The following is a 16,027-nucleotide window of genomic DNA, read 5'->3' on the forward strand; positions in this document are numbered from 1 at the left end:
CTTATTTGAACTAAAATAGAAAGGCAGAATGCTGGTAATTTACCAAAATTAGATAAAAATTATGAAGGGAAGTAAAATAAAGTAAAAAGATAATTAATTCAAAGTCCGTGAAATGCAAAGGTAGAGGGAAATCATATTAAAGTAAAAATTAAACATAAAGATTATGTATAGCATCCAACAAATTAGTAAAATTAAAGCTGAATTTTAAGGATTTGGGATTGTGAAGAGAATAGGAGGAAATTTAGAAATAGTTTGTTGCAAGTGACTTAGGAAGTTTTTAAGTAAAGGGTATAAAAATAGGAGTTTGTGTAATGCATATCACACACTACAATTATTATCATTATTACTAGCTAGGTTATAACCATAGTTGGAATAGCAAGATGCTATAAATCCAAAGGTTCCAACAAGGAAAAATAGTCCGGTGAGGAAAGGAAATAAGGATATAAATAAACGGTATAAAAAGTAATGAACAATTAAAATAAAATATTTTAAAAATATTAACAACATTAAAACAGATATTTCATATATAAAGTATAAAAGGATTTATGTCAGCCTATTCAACATAAAATAATTTGCTGCAAGTTTGAACATTTGAAGTTCTACCGATTCAACTACCTGGTTAGGAAGTACATATAATATAATATAAACTACAGTACAGTTGGTGGACTACAGGAAAATAATGTATTAAGTTATTTACTGTTGGTCAAAAGCGAGTAAGAAGTGGTTAGCTGGTAAGGGTGGTGATGAGTCGACTAACCCCATGGCAGCAATCATTTGCATTTTTTTTACTTTTTGCAGTGTTTTGTTGCCTATCACCACAAACATAGGGTTGACTATTACCTGGTGGATTTACTCTTTTTGGTGGACTTCAACTTGCTTATTATACGATCGGCAACTCTTTCTTCAATGCTTTCAAAGTGACACATTATAGACTGCTCCAGTTTAGTAGATATCCGTTCCATGTAGGGACTGCAAATAATAAAACATTATCAAGTTTTCACTCAAACTACTTCACACACTTAAAGACTACTGGATAACAATGAGCAAAGGAAAAGCCAAATGAAATAATCATCCTAATTCAACTGAAGCATATGCTCATCTAAATTTTGATCACTATTTTACAAAAGGAAACAACCAGTTAGAATACAAACCCAAAGATTTGGGTAGAAACTACAACTTATCCAAACAGAAATAGTTGTTTTTTGTGGGGGATACATTATAATGAGACTATCAACCTCCCTAAAGTAATGCTCTCTATACCACTCGGAAATTTCAGTTTACTTTTTACTTTACCTGTGTTCACCCCTCTATTCCCAAATAACAGATCCTCCACTAAATAATGAAACAAAATATCATTCAAAGGCTACACAAATCCTGACTTTAGCAAAATTTGAATCACATCTGTCTGCTTTACCAGGCTAACATAAAAAGAGGATCATCAAAAATACAATAAATAACAAATTTGAAATAATTTGCAATTTTTCTAACTATACAAACCTGGAGCTCTTTACATAAGAGATATTATTTTGGCAATAGTTGAAACTACCCATTAAATCTTTTGCAAGGTGTATCTACCCTCTGCAAGTTAGTGGAGGGGGGTAGCAGAGGTAGACCATGGTCTAGTGCTCACACCTGCACTAGTAAATAGCTGTCACTTTACAATTGTGGCAGGACTTCAAGGGGAAGGTGATGGCAGGATCAGTATGTGTAAAAAGTTCCAGGTTTGTATAGTTAGGAAAAATACAAATGATTTCAAATTTGACATTTGTTCCAGCACAATATACAAACTTTCTGCCATTTATGTAGGAAACTCCCTCCATGGTGGGTGGTAGTCCATATCCAACTGGCTGGTGACTGTACTGGGGTGACACTGTGCTTTACATGAGCTTTGAGAGGGCACCCTGACACCTCATCATCCTTGTAGCATGCCTGGGCAATCTGTCCGAGGTGTAGAATTTAGCAATGTAACTTGACCAGGTAAGATTAACTTTGGAGCTAAATTCCTCAGTTAACTAGACATTGCCAGACTCCAATTCGCTTGGCGAACGGGGACAACAAATAACTCACACCTGCAATTAGTGGAGGTTAGCTTGCAGAGTTCCTCGGATGCTGGACCCCAAGAGAGGGGAGGATGAAATAGGACGTTCCATGAACTTTATTGTGTCCAACATGCACGATGTCAGCAATAACCACGAAGAGTTATAGCCTACGAGACTCGTCGATGGGAGAGACCGCAAATGAGAGCGGTCGGCAGGCTGATGCCTGCCGAACGCTTGCGGTTGCTGCAAAGACCCCGAAAGGAAATTGTTCACGAGACTTATTTTCTACCCTGAATCCAATTCCCACTGGAGGAATCCCCCAAGAGGAAAACCACTCAAACAAAGACCATCTCTCGCACTATCAGTAATCCTCCCCGCAAGCGGGAAGACTGCTGACTAGTGGCTGGTGGAGGGTAACTCTCCCTCAGATGGGAAAGTTGCCTAACACCTGGAGGAGGTTAACTCTCCCTCGGAAAGGAAAGTTGTCCAACACCTGGTGGAGGTTAACTCTCTCTCGGAAGGGAAAGTTGCCCACCACCTGGCGGAAGTTAACTCTCCCTCGGAAGGAAAAGTTGCCCAACACCTGGAGAAGGTTAACTCTCCCTTGGAAGGGATAGTTGCCCAACACCTCATAGGGGGGAGTTGTCCAACAACTGGAGGTGGACCTCAGGGCAGTGTTCTGTGCTTCATATCAACAAGCTGAGCTCAAATTGAAGGTCAGCATCGAGAGCTGCCTGTAACACGTAGCCGAAGATAGTTTCTGGGTTCACCCTGAAGGGATCCCCCCCCCCCCACTGAAAGCCCCCTAAGGGAACCAGTCTGCCACTACTCTCATTCCTACTCTGGAGCTACAGAAATAAAGGTGAGCAGAAGCCAAGAGTGTTGCAGTAAATTGTAACACTCTCGGAAACCATTCCTTAGTGGGGAGACCCAAAAGCCCAAAGAAAGGTAAGAGTTACTGCAAGCGGCAACGGGGGTGGCAGCCATTGCTTCGCTATGGGAAGCTATGGAGGCCACACCTAACGGAAGTCTGGAGTCACTATCTGAAAAGAAAAAGCAATTTTTAATCTTTTAGGCCAGTTGCTTTTAATCGTAGGCCGGTTAAAATGTTTTTACGGGAGAGTAAGATCATGTCTTTACCGAGTTAGAAAAAAAAAGTGGCAGTTGTTTACTAGGGCAGGTGTGAGCGTAGTGGTTGGTCTACCCCCGCTAACTAGCAAAGGATAGTTACACCTCGCAAAAGGTATAACGGTTGGTTGCAGCTATCACCGAAATAAAATCTCCTACGCAATGAGCGGAAGGTTTGTATACAGTGCTGGAACAAATAGAACATTGAAATCCGTGACAATAAGTTACCACACTCTATTTTAAACATACAATAACACTGGAGACAGAATCAATTTGCCTGAACACAAAAAGGATTTGCATTACTACTATTTTATATGACAAATTCTAATCCCTGCTTCAGAAAATAAGAAAACAAAGAAGAGGAATATTAAGAGAAGACCTAAGATTAAACAAAGCTGTGAAGTTCAAAAGAAAGTGGTAAAGCATGCTTGGGCTGATGACGCACATGCCCATGATGATGTTCATTAAAAAAAAGTACCTGAACTAAAATTGGGACTGGCTTGTCAAATGCCAATATTGTATTACATATTAAAGCTTCTATATAATTGGTGTTAGTTCACAAAAATATAGTATTTTACCAACAAAGTTACAATATTAAATGATTTCTAAAAACTCCATTTACCTTATATCTGCATACATAAGGTGGCCTCTAAATCCTAAATTTCAACCCTAAAAATTAAGGGTTATCTAATATTACCATTTTAAAAATCCCACCTTCAATTCTAAATGATGTTTATTGGTACTTTAGCCTTGACCTCCATGCGATGACTACTGACATACAGTACTGCATATGAAAGGGTTTATATTATGAAATAAAATGATAAGTATTCATAACATTATTTTCAAACTTATTACAAACATCCTATGATAAATAACAGTTCACATAGCTTAACAAAGGCTAACCGTACTGTTAGTTATCAATTCGATGTGTAAATGTATTCGTTCATTCATTCGTTTGCTGTGACTAGCAATGATACGTAAACAAAATAATGGATTACAGTGAACCCTCGCTACTTCGCGGTTCGACCATCGCGGATTCACCACTTCGCGGATTTTTTCCATAACCCATATATATACAGTATATATATATATATATATATATATATATATATATATATATATATATATATATATATATATGCATGTATTTATGTATATATGTATGTATGTATATATGTATGTATGTGTGTATACATATAAATATATATATATATATATATATATATATATATATATATATATATATATATATATATATATATATATATATATATATATATATATATATATATATCTAAAGTAGGAAGATGTGATGTAGTTCTAAGGGAAAAGTATGGGAAATATGTCTGGGTAATAAGCAAAGCTCTACCTCCAGTTTGTTTCTTCATTATGATCAGAGATAAATGTAAACAAAACATTGGTTGCCATTTTTTATTGTGCTTTTTAGCGGGTTTAGGAAATGCATGATATAAAATCACCTTTAATATTTGTGCCTGTTTTAGTTTAGGGTACTGTAGTACATGCATTAAGTGTTCTGTACATTAAAGGGTAGTTTGTTAACAGTACTACGTACAAGGGAAGGTTTTAAAAGTCTGAATATACATGTTGAATAAATAGGTAAATATGGTGTCACTACTTCGCGGATTTTCACCTATCGCGGCCGCGTCTGGAACCTATCTACCGCGATAAACGAGGATTCACTGTACCTTTTTCAGTCAGTAAAACATTTGTAATAATATTCTTTTTACATAACTAATATTTGATGAATTTGATGAGATACCTGTTTCCACAAAAGATAGACTTTATACAGCAGTAGTTTTATACTACAGATATGAGATAAATTCATTAAAATTTGCCCTAATTTTTGTTTACGTCTTACCTAAAGGTCGTCTTATAAGTAGAAATATACAGTACATGTACTTTACTGGTAACTAATATTCTTCAATAAGTTGAGTCTGGATGTTAATTAATCCTCCTAACTTAAAAGTTTAAGGACCGTTCATAAATAGCAGAGGCAAGGGACAATGACAATGCCCTAAAGACTGACCATGTATATGATCATTACCCAAGTCCTCTCTCCACCCAAACTAGGACCAGGCAGAACCAGGCAATGGATGTTGATGATTCAGCAGGTTGACCTATAGGCTCTACAAAACACCCCATACTAAGCTCACAAGGATGGTGGGGTTGCAGACACTACAAGAAACTATCGAGTTTGAGCGTGACTCGAACTGCGGTCCGGATATCCCCAGTCAGGGAGGTAAGTTTCCAATAGGCCATCACCGCTTTTATAAATCTGGACTATATAGCCTTACACTGGGGCCTGTGAGGCCATTCAGCACCCAAATGTAACTAGGAAAACCCTGCAATTATAGTTTCATTGTGAGACTGACATCAAGAACTTGGCTTCCTTATCCTCATATCATATCATATCTAATCATTCTTCTTAGAAAGAAGTTTTGACATTTTTTATTTCTTATCTTATTCAAGGTATCTTACACTGTGAAGCAGAGGCTAAAAGAGGTTGGACAGTTAGATGGAGGGAAGGGAGCTAGAAGATAGACAAGTAGGATATAAAACAAGTGCAGCTAGTGGATGAAGGAACACTACAATGAAACTCAAATAATGTCAATAGTACACCGCGTGAGGTGCACAGGCAGCAGTACCCCACTATGGGGGAATCTTTCCCTAGAGACCATACATCACAGGCATGATCAGTGGCCATTTATATGAAACCTGGGTAAGCAAAGACTATGTGGTGCTATCTATATTAAATATTTACCACCAGAAGATAATACCTTTCTAAGAATATTTGACTTGACAGACTCTCCGTTACCATCAGCAATTACAATAAAATTCACTAAGTTTTCAATGCTATTAAGCTTTAAAAAAAATCTGACTCATACATTAATCCATCGGCCTATTGATGTATGAAAATAAACTTTACCAGAATCTCCCATCTAGAAAATACATGTATTTCAGTAACAACACTAACCTACCTTAAATTGGGAGGATGTGGCTCAGGATTTTCCAAAGTGGATACAGTTGAGAACCTACTTGGTGAATCGTCTTCAAAAATTGGTTGCTTCAAAGGAATTCCAATAGACGGTGCCAGAAAGCTCGAGTTGATACCTACATCATTCAGCCTGGAAAAGATTCAAAATTAGTCTTTTTTTTTTTTTAGGATGGAGTAAAATTTAATCACAATATCAAAGAGAACTCTTGGTAGCTTACAAATCAAGACCACTCAGCTATGATATCATCATTTTGGCTGCTAAGTCTATCATACATACAGGTTTGTCAGCCTTTTTTTAGATAATTCGTGTTAATACAAATGCAGTGAAATCATAAACTAAATCCAACCTAAATATGATGTTGGTAATAAAAATGCTGTACTATAATGCTTCTTTAATAATCTTTCAGTTGTTACAATTTGCTACCAAGAGATGAAAAGCCAAACAGAGGGAGCCAAATAGTGAGAAAAAAATCTGAAACAAATGACCAATAGCATTTTTAAAAAGCATTGGTCTTCCATGAACAGAGATAAAAAATATAACATCCTCAACCAAAGAAGCACGAATTAGACTTGTGACAGAATTTCATAAAGTAGTCTAATTAAATTCTTAAATGGCAAAATTAATAACAACAATGATGATAATCATCAAAGGGAAATAAAATTGGAAGGAATTATTACTGCTGAAACAAGTAAAGGGCTAAAACATATAAAGATACCTTTATAAAGTAAAATGGTAATTACATTAACAAATACTAATAGAGTTCTCAATTATGTGTATTCATTTAAAAAAAAAAAATCCGAAATCCTAAGATATGAACCAAACAGAATTCAAGGTAACATTGTAGTTTTTCTTGGAGCATTGCCACAAAAACGTGACCATTAGCAGTTTGATGCATACCAAGTCACATTTCTACTTTCATACAATTTTTACATAGGATTTGTTATTGAATGAGAGGTGAACCTTCAAATAAAGTAAAGTTAGAGAAGCTAGACAGCTAAGTGGAAAGAAGGCATCAAGAGCTATGGGGAAGTTACAAGGAATTTTTAGTACCATCTACCACACTGCTTCTCCTACACAAACGTGAGGAGGGATCAGTCAAGGTCTAAAGAGAATCTGGCCTACCGGTTCTAACATGAAGGCAAATTAGTCTTGACTGGAGATTCTATTTGAAATTCTACTCTATCAAAAAATTCCCTCTTATAGTTGACCATTAAACATTAGTTTAGATGATTCATTTGCATCTCTGTCTCATGGAGTTTCTATAAAACATCCTTTTTCATTCCAAACTTGAATTTATTAGAAAATGCATCCTATACAGCATGATGATTTTGAGTACTGTCATAAAAAAAACACAAATAACTTTAATTCTTTCCTACTTAAGTAGCTTATGGATATTTTGAAAATATAACACTTTTGTTAGGAAATATGTTATTTTTATTAATAAAATAAATTTTTGAATATACTTACCCGATAATCATGTAGCTGTCAACTCCGTTGCCCGACAGAATTCTATGGAGGGATACGCCAGCTATCACAATACTAGAAGGGGGTGTACTTACCAGCGCCACCTGTGGCCAGGTACTCAATCATTTGTTGTTGACACCTCCTCAATTATTCCTCGGTCCACTGGTTCTCTCTGGGGAGGAAAGGGAGGGTCGATTAAATCATGATTATCGGGTAAGTATATTCAAAAATTTATTTTATTAATAAAAATAACATTTTTCAATATTAAACTTACCCGATAATCATGTAGCTGATTCACACCCAGGGAGGTGGGTGAAAACCAGTGTACATGATTAAAGGATAGCTAAGTATCCCAAATTTCATATAACAGTTATCTCAAATAACAATGAAATAATAAGTACCTGGTAAGGAAGTCGAATAGAACCGTTACTCTGCCTTTTATTTAAAGTTCGTCTTCCTTACTGAGCGCAGCGTTCCTCTTGGAGGCTGAATCAACCCAAAGGTGCCAAAGTACAAGGGGTTGCAACCCTACTAAAGGACCTCTACCAAACCTTTAACCCAGGCGCTTCTCAAGAATGAATAGACCACCCGCCAAATCCAAGGATGCGGAAGGCTTCTTAGCCTACCGTAACAACCATAAAAACAACAATAAAAGTATTCAAGAGAGAGGTTAAAAAGGTTATGGGATTAAGGGAATGTAGTGGCTGAGCCCTCACCTACTACTGCACTCGCTGCTACGAATGGTCCCAGGGTGTAGCAGTTCTCGTAAAGAGACTGGACATCTTTCAGATAAAATGATGCAAACACTGACTTGCTCCTCCAATAGGTTGCATCCATAATGCTCTGCAGAGAACGGTTTATATTAAAGGCCAACGAAGTAGCTACAGCTCTTACTTCGTGGGTCCTTACCTTCAGCAATGCAAGGTCTTCCTCCTTTAAGTGAGAATGTGCTTCTCTGATCAGAAGCCTTATATAGTACGAAAGCCCATTCTTGGACATGGGTCTCGAGGGTTTCTTGATGGCACACCATAAGGCTTCTGACTGTCCTCGAATAGGTTTAGACCTCTTCAGATAATATTTGAGAGCTCTGACAGGGCAAAGAACTCTCTCTAGTTCGTTACCTACCATGTTGGAGAGGCTAGGTATTTCGAACGATCTAGGCCAAGGACGTGAAGGAAGCTCGTTCTTAGCTAGGAATCCAAGCTGAAAAGAACATGTAGCTGATTCGGTTGTGAAACCAATGTTCTTGCTGAAGGCATGAACCTCACTGACTCTCTTAGCTGTTGCAAGGCAAACGAGAAAAGCAGTCTTGAGGGTAAGATCCTTGAAGGAAGCTGACTGGAGAGGTTCGAACCTAGATGTCATAAGGAACCTTAAGACTACGTCTAGATTCCAGCCTGGAGTGGAAAGACGACGTTCTTTAGACGTCTCAAAAGACTTGAGAATGTCTTGAAGGTCCTTGTTGGAAGACAGGTCCAAACCCCTGTGGCGGAGGACTGAGGCCAACATGCTCCTATACCCTTTAATCGTAGGTGTTGAAAGGGATCTCTCATTCCTAAGATGAAGAAGGAAGTCAGCTATTTGGATCACAGAGGTATTGGTAGAGGATATTGAATTGGCTCTACACCAGCTTCGGAAGACCTCCCACTTAGACTGGTAGACTCTACGAGTGGAAATTCTTCTAGCTCTGGCAATCGCACTGGCTGCCTCCTTCGAAAAGCCTCTAGCTCTAGCGAATCTTTCGACAGTCTGAAGGCAGTCAGTCGAAGAGCGTGGAGGTTTGGGTGCAACCTGTCTACGTGTGGTTGACGTAGAAGGTCCACTCTTAGAGGTAGAGTCCTGGGGAAGTCGACTAGCCATTGAAGTACCTCTGTGTACCATTCTCTTGCAGGCCAAAGGGGAGCAACCAGCGTCAGCCGTGTCCCTTCGTGCGAGACGAATTTCTGCAGAACTTTGTTTATAATCTTGAACGGAGGGAATGCGTACAGGTCGAGATGGGACCAGTTCAGAAGAAAAGCATCCACATGAACCGCTGCAGGGTCTGGAACAGGGGAACAATAAAGCGGAAGTCTCTTGGTGATGGAGGTGGCAAACAGATCTATGGTAGGTTGACCCCACAAGGTCCAAAGTCTGTTGCACACACTCTTGTGGAGGGTCCATTCCGTGGGAATGACCTGATTCCTTCTGCTGAGGCGATCCGCTGAAACATTCATATCGCCCTGGATGAACCTCGTGACCAGTGTGAGGTTTAGACCTCTTGACCAAATGAGGAGGTCCCTTGCGATCTCGTAAAGGCTCCTCGAATGGGTCCCTCCTTGCTTGGAGATGTAAGCCAAGGCTGTGGTGTTGTCTGAATTCACCTCCACCACTTTGCCTAGCAGGAGGGACTTGAAGTTCAACAGGGCAAGATGAACTGCTAACAGTTCCTTGCAGTTGATGTGGAGTAACCCTTGTTCCTTGTTCCATACTCCTGAGCATTCCCGTCCGTCCAAGGTCGCACCCCAGCCCGAGTCTGATGCATCCGAGAAGAGATGAAGATGGGGGGTCTGGATGGCCAATGATAGACCCTCCTTGAGAAGGAGATTGTGCTTCCACCACCGGAGAGTGGTCTTCATCTCTTGGTTGATAGGGATAGAGACTGCTTCTAGAGTCGAGCCCTTGTCCCAATGAGCTGCAAGATGGAATTGAAGAGGGCGGAGGTGGAGTCTCCCTAGCTCGACAAACAGGGCCAGTGATGAGAGGGTCCCTGTGAGACTCATCCACTGTCTCACTGAGCAATTGCTCCTCTTCAGCATGCTCATGATGCACTCTAGGGCTTGGTTTATCCTGGGGGCCGATGGAAAAGCCCGAAAATCCCGACTCTGAATCTCCATTCCCAGGTACACAATGGATTGGGAGGGAATGAGTTGAGATTTCTCTATATTGACTAATAGACCTAGGTCTCTGATTAGATCTAAAGTCCAAGAGAGGTTCTCCAGACAACGACGACTCGTGGAGGCTCTCAACAGCCAGTCGTCTAGGTAGAGGGAGGCTCTGATGTTCGATAAGTGCAGGAATTTCGCTACATTCCTCATCAGATGAGTAAAGACCATAGGAGCTGTGCTTAGGCCAAAACACAGGGCTTGGAACTGATAGACAACCTTTCCGAAAACGAATCTCAGGAAAGGTTGGGAGTCTGGATGAATGGGAACGTGAAAGTATGCATCTTTCAAGTCCAACGAGACCATCCAGTCCTCCTGTCTGACCGCTGCTAAGACCGACTTGGTCGTCTCCATTGTGAACGTCTGCTTGGTGACATACTCGTTGAGAGAGCTGACGTCCAGCACCGGTCTCCAACCTCCTGTCTTTTTGGCTACAAGAAAGAGACGGTTGTAGAAGCCCGGGGATTGATGGTCCCGGACTATAACCACTGCCTTCTTCTGCACAAGTAGCGACACCTCCTGTTGCAATGCTAGCCTCTTGTCCTCTTCTTTGTAGTTGGGAGAGAGGTTGATGGGCGATGTGGTCAGAGGCGGTTTGAGGCAGAATGGAATCCTGTAACCGTACCTCAGCCAACTGACAGACTGTGCGTCTGCACCTCTCTTCTCCCAGGCTCGCCAGAAGATCTTGAGTCTGGCTCCTACTGTTGTCTGGAGAATCTGAGAGTCAGTGCTTTCCCTTAGATGTCCTGAGTCCTTTCCTAGACTTGCCCCTGTGAGAGTCTGGACGGGAGCTTCCTCGGCTGGGGGCTCTACCACGAAAGGGCGGTATGAACCTAGTGGCCGGGGTATCAGCCACTGGGGAGCGATAAGTCTTGGGGACAGAGGTGGTAACCTTAGACTTACGAGCCGATGAGGCTACAAGATCGTGCGTGTCCTTCTGTATCAGGGCAGCCGACAAGTCCTTAACTAGCTCCTCGGGAAAGAGGAACTTTGAGAGTGGAGCAAAAAGGAGTTGTGACCGTTGGCACGGTGTAATGCTGGCGGAGAGGAAGGTACACAGTTGTTCCCTTTTCTTCAACACCCCTGATACAAATAACGACGCTAGCTCACCCGATCCATCCCTGATGGCCTTATCCATGCAGGACATAATTAGCATGGCAGAGTCTTTGTCCGCAGGAGATGTTTTCTTGCTGAGGGCTCCCAGGCACCAGTCGAGAAAGTTGAACATTTCGAAAGCTCTGAACAACCCTTTCAGAAGATGATCCAGGTCTGAGAAGGTCCAACAAACCTTCGAGCGTCTCATCGCAGTCCTCCTAGGCGAGTCCACCAGACTTGAGAAGTCAGCCTGGGCAGAGGCAGGTACTCCCAAGCCTGGTGCTTCCCCTGTGGCATACCAAACGCAACCTTTCGAAGCGAGCTTCGTTGGAGGGAACATGAAGGAAGTCTTGCCCAGGTGTTGTTTAGACTGAAGCCACTCCCCTAAGATCCTTAAAGCCCTCTTGGAGGATCTAGCTAGGACAAGCTTAGTATAGTTCGACTTAGCTTGTTGTACGCCTAGCGAAAACTCAGATGGAGGAGAGCGGGGAACAGCAGAGACGAAGTGGTCAGGGTAAAGCTCCCTGAGTAGAGCCAAGACCTTTCGAAAATCAATAGACAATGGAGAAAGCTTAGACTCCTCCACGTCTGATGAGGGATCAAGGTGTGCCTCCTCATCATCCGACACTTCATCAGCAGAGGGTAGCGAAGCGAAAGGACCAGAATGCTGAACCGCAGAGTCAGAACGGGTAGGAACAATAACAGAGGTTTCCTCATCTTGAGGGAAAACCTGAGGCTCAGACTGCATAGGCTGAACAACAGACGAAGCAGAAGGCAGGCGCATGGGTGAAGGAGGTTGACTCCTAGCAAGAGTTGAACCCAAGGATTGCACAAGCTGAGCGGAGGACGGAGGCGGAGTAGTCCGTTCCTGTTCCTGTGAGATGAGTGGAGCATGAAGAGGTTGAGGCTGCGCAGAACAAGGTAAAGTTCTCGCAAGCTGAGGCTCCTGAGGCGCAAGTCCATGGTGTAGAGGAGCTTGCCTAGATGAGGGTTGAGCTCGCTGCAGCGATGGTTGAGCAGACAGACTCACGGAGGGGAGAGGTTGTTGTACCCCAACCGAGAGTTGCACCACTGGTGGAGCAGCAAGGGGAGGAGGAGGAAGAGTGGAATAACTCTCCTGATTCCAAAGCAAGGGTTGCCTTAAAGAAGGCTGAGGCTGAACAACACTGGGAACAGCAAACTCCGAAAGTGGCTCAACATCGTACGCCTGGCAGATGGTGCTGCGACCAGGCGGAGCAGGTGCAGGCTGGGCGAGCACAGGCGGAGCAGGTGCAGGCTGGGCGAGCACAGGCGGAGCGAGAACAGGAGGAGGGAGTGTAGGCGGAGGAGGAGGTGCAACACTCTCAGCCCGACACTCACGCATCAAGTCCGAAAGCTGAGCTTGCATGGACTGAAGCAGGGTCCACTTGGGGTCGGCAGAAACGATAACAGACTGAGGTAAAGTCACAGTCGGGGTCTGTATAGGCAGAACCTTACTCCTCTTGGGCGGAGTACAGTCGACCGATGACTGAGGCGAGTCGGAGCTGAGCCAATGACTACAACCTGGCTGAGCACTCGCTGACTGAACTCTACGTTTAAGCGGTCTCGAGACCTGAGACCAACGTTTCTTCCCTGCATGAAGATCAGCGGACGAGAAGACGGGCTCAATCGTCTGCAGGTGGGAGTGACGGTCTAAGGAAGACACGCCCGCAACCACCGAGGATAATTCTGTGCGCCTAACAAGGCCTGTCGAACCCTTAAGCCCTTCGACATTGCTTCTCCCCTGGGCATGGGAGCTTGCAAGAGGTCCCGGACTGGGAGGACGACTGGCTCGCACAGAAAAATCCTCACGCACCACACTGGCACCACTAGCACTTGGCACTGCACAGACACTAGCACTCGTCACAGCACTGGCACTATTTCCACCCACTGCACTCTTGACCTTCAGTTCTTTAACCTCGGCCATCAGAGACTTATGGTCACTTACCACTGATTCTACTTTATCTCCTAAAGCCTGAATAGCACGCAAAACAGTTGACATATCAGGCGGAGGGCACACAGTAGGTTCGGGGGTAGCCACTACAGGGGTAGGAAAAGGTAGGGGATCATGAGGTGAGGAAAACATAGAAGAGTGAGAAGAACTTCTCCTAACTCTACCTCTCTCTAACTTAGATGAATATTTTAAAAGACGGACAAAATCCAATTCCGAAAGTCCGGCGCACTCCTCACACCGATTTTCTAATAGACAGGGCCTGTCCCTACAGTCAGAACAAGCGGTGTGAGGATCTACCGAGGCCTTCGGAATACGCCTATTGCAAGACCTACATCGTCTATGGGAGGGAGCTTGCGAAACGTCAGACATCTTGTTTCAAAGAGTTAGTCAAAGGGTGATCCAAAAACAAGCAAAAATTCATTAACCGTTAATCAGTATTTATATAAAAGCTATCTAGCTAATATAAAAAGGATTCCAGTATGCGACAGCCGTTAATCTAAGAGAATACTTCACCAAATATCCATGAATAAACTCGAAGACCATGAGCGTATCCCAGAACGTCTAGCCGGAAGCACGACAGAGGAATAATTGAGGAGGTGTCAACAACAAATGATTGAGTACCTGGCCACAGGTGGCGCTGGTAAGTACACCCCCTTCTAGTATTGTGATAGCTGGCGTATCCCTCCATAGAATTCTGTCGGGCAACGGAGTTGACAGCTACATGATTATCGGGTAAGTTTAATATTGAAAAACATAAAACCATTCACATTAAATATATTTCAGAGGGTGTTATTTTCAAAATCAGTGGTTTAAAATATCTAAGAGACTAAAGTTGCTTCATTTTATCCTCCTTCATATATAGAAAAATCTTTCTCTTAAATTGATAACTTTCAACACTTCTGGGAGATAAACAAATCCCCTGGGTAATAAACTGATACATTTCTGTAAATTACTTTTAATCTAAATATTTTAGAAAGTCTTGTCTAATATGATTTCACGCCATAAGAACTAACCTCAACGATGGAGTTGCGAATGTATTATTGAACTTCGATTCCACCCTTCTCGGGGGTTTGTGTCCAGGAGTAGAAACAGTCGTATTGTGGCTTTTCTTTACGTCTGACATCATCGTAAGCCTTTTCCATGCACCTGGGGTTGCAGTCACGTCTTCACAGCGGCGTTTAACACCAGTTCTCTGAAAGGCATAAAACAATTACCATTCTTCCTTTACAAGTGCCTGGCAAAACAATAAATAATGAATAGAGAGAAAATGCACAAGTGCAAAACATTAAACTCAGGAGCTTTAAAGATGATCTTTCTGTGAAACAAATACAGGTATACCTCAACTTATGTCGTTTCAAGATAAGTCGGTTTCGAATTTCATTGTTTGTCAAAAACAATACATGGAAAAAATAAAATCCAGTTTTGAGCCATTTTGTTTGACTTTCCGTCTGTCCACGACAAGTACTTTAATCATACTATCACTGCAATAGCATTAAAAACCCATAAAACATGTTACTTTAAGATAAATAAGAATTCAAGTATATAAAATCATATTAAAATACATTTACAGTAAAGGTTCACACAATTAACATGAATCCTAGCGAACAAACTATGAAAACACCTGTGACTATGTTTTATATTAGTTAACAGTCTTTAAGAGCTAACAGTGGCATTTTCTATAATAATTCAACTATCTAGCATTTGAAGCATTAACTGCATATAAAATTATATTAACGTAAAATAACTAAGAATAAAAGTAAAATTATATGAAAATACATTTTTGTATACTATTTTGTATGCTTCCTGACCACTGGTTTTGATTGCAGTGTTTTTTTACAGATTGAAAAAGAATGAAAAGTAGAAATGATCATATTTAATTTTCATAAGTTATGCTATCTTTAGAAATTTATAAATAAAAGAGCAAATTTTTCCATTAACAAATAAGAGGAAAAATATTTCTTTATAAAATAAACAAATCAATATAAACTGTGCAGGTAGAGTGCCCAAAAAGAGAATAGCACTGACCGTTGTTGCTCAGTCAAGCGTGAAAAGTTTCAGAGAGTAAAAACAATATAGGAAAGAAGGGAAGACTCGACATGTACATCAGTAGGTTCTCCTTCCATTTGGAGTACTCATGAATCAGACCAAGAATGGAATAGGGATGATGCTTTGCAACGAAAGAAGGAACTGACGAACGATTTTTGGACTTCTCTTTACAAGCCGGGGTGACCCTAGCTCTCATGACTTCCAAGGCTGAAGATGCACTAGGTGCCTGCGTTCCAGAGGGGTGAGGAGAAATCAGGGCATTGAACAGTGCACGGGCGTATCACAAGGATTATCACAGGATTATCACAAAGGTGGCTGTCCCTGGTTGGAAAAGGACCTTACCAA

At 41.5% G+C, this 16,027-nt stretch overlaps 1 protein-coding gene across 2 annotated transcripts in view; it reads right to left on the bottom strand.

Moving 5' to 3' along the window:
• Positions 1-16,027, bottom strand: part of LOC137621576 (kinesin-related protein 8-like) — a 92,388-nt gene that overhangs the window by 31,856 nt on the left and 44,505 nt on the right. For both annotated transcript variants that reach the window (XM_068351980.1, XM_068351981.1), the window contains exons 8-10: positions 14,650-14,828; positions 6,167-6,313; positions 841-969 (exon numbers count right to left, since the gene is read on the bottom strand). In XM_068351980.1, coding sequence (XP_068208081.1) covers positions 841-969; positions 6,167-6,313; positions 14,650-14,828 — 455 coding nt within the window. The remainder of the gene's footprint in view (positions 1-840; positions 970-6,166; positions 6,314-14,649; positions 14,829-16,027) is intronic.

This window comes from Palaemon carinicauda, chromosome 28, assembly GCF_036898095.1.
Source record: "Palaemon carinicauda isolate YSFRI2023 chromosome 28, ASM3689809v2, whole genome shotgun sequence".
Taxonomy (NCBI): domain Eukaryota; kingdom Metazoa; phylum Arthropoda; class Malacostraca; order Decapoda; family Palaemonidae; genus Palaemon; species Palaemon carinicauda.